Source organism: Penaeus monodon, chromosome 27 (assembly GCF_015228065.2).
Source record: "Penaeus monodon isolate SGIC_2016 chromosome 27, NSTDA_Pmon_1, whole genome shotgun sequence".
Classification (NCBI taxonomy): Eukaryota; Metazoa; Arthropoda; class Malacostraca; order Decapoda; family Penaeidae; genus Penaeus; species Penaeus monodon.
Genome location: NC_051412.1, coordinates 18,075,148 through 18,075,609, shown reverse-complemented (window position 1 = coordinate 18,075,609; position 462 = coordinate 18,075,148). Strand labels below are relative to the sequence as shown.

At 51.3% G+C, this 462-nt stretch overlaps 1 protein-coding gene across 1 annotated transcript in view; it reads left to right on the top strand.

Moving 5' to 3' along the window:
- The first annotated feature begins 236 nt into the window (after positions 1-236).
- Positions 237-462, top strand: part of LOC119590637 (dipeptidase 1-like) — a 10,350-nt gene continuing 10,124 nt past the window's right edge. Inside the window, exon 1 of the mRNA XM_037939316.1 lies at positions 237-424. Coding sequence (XP_037795244.1) covers positions 273-424 — 152 coding nt within the window. The 5' untranslated portion in view covers positions 237-272. The remainder of the gene's footprint in view (positions 425-462) is intronic.

Genomic DNA, 462 nt, shown 5'->3' with positions numbered 1-462 from the left:
ATGAAAAGTGCCACGGGATAAACAGATACACACCATTACTCACATTTTCCATGTCCTTGATTGAAGAATCATTGTTTATAAAAATGGCAGTTGCCAAAACCTGTTCAGTGGTACCGACGTCGATGAGCCCGAGATCCAAAGGGAAAACCGGGACTGGTCATCTGTTATCGTGAGAATCTTATCTCATATTCCCACGATTAAGCGATGTAGGGAGACATAAGGAGACGGCAAGCTAGGTCTAGGAATACTGCCACCCTGAGAGTCTTACAGCGATGGCGAGGTGGTGGGTAGTTTTGGCCTCGTGGGCGGCGTGGGCGGTCTTGAGTGTTGAAGGTAGTGCTTTGAACGACCGGGAAGCGCCCTCGCTCGCTGAGAGGCTGGAACATGCGCGAGCCATCCTCAGCGAGGTGCCGCTCGTTGATGGGTACGTTTAGTCCCTTCTTGGTCCGCTAGGGGAAACTT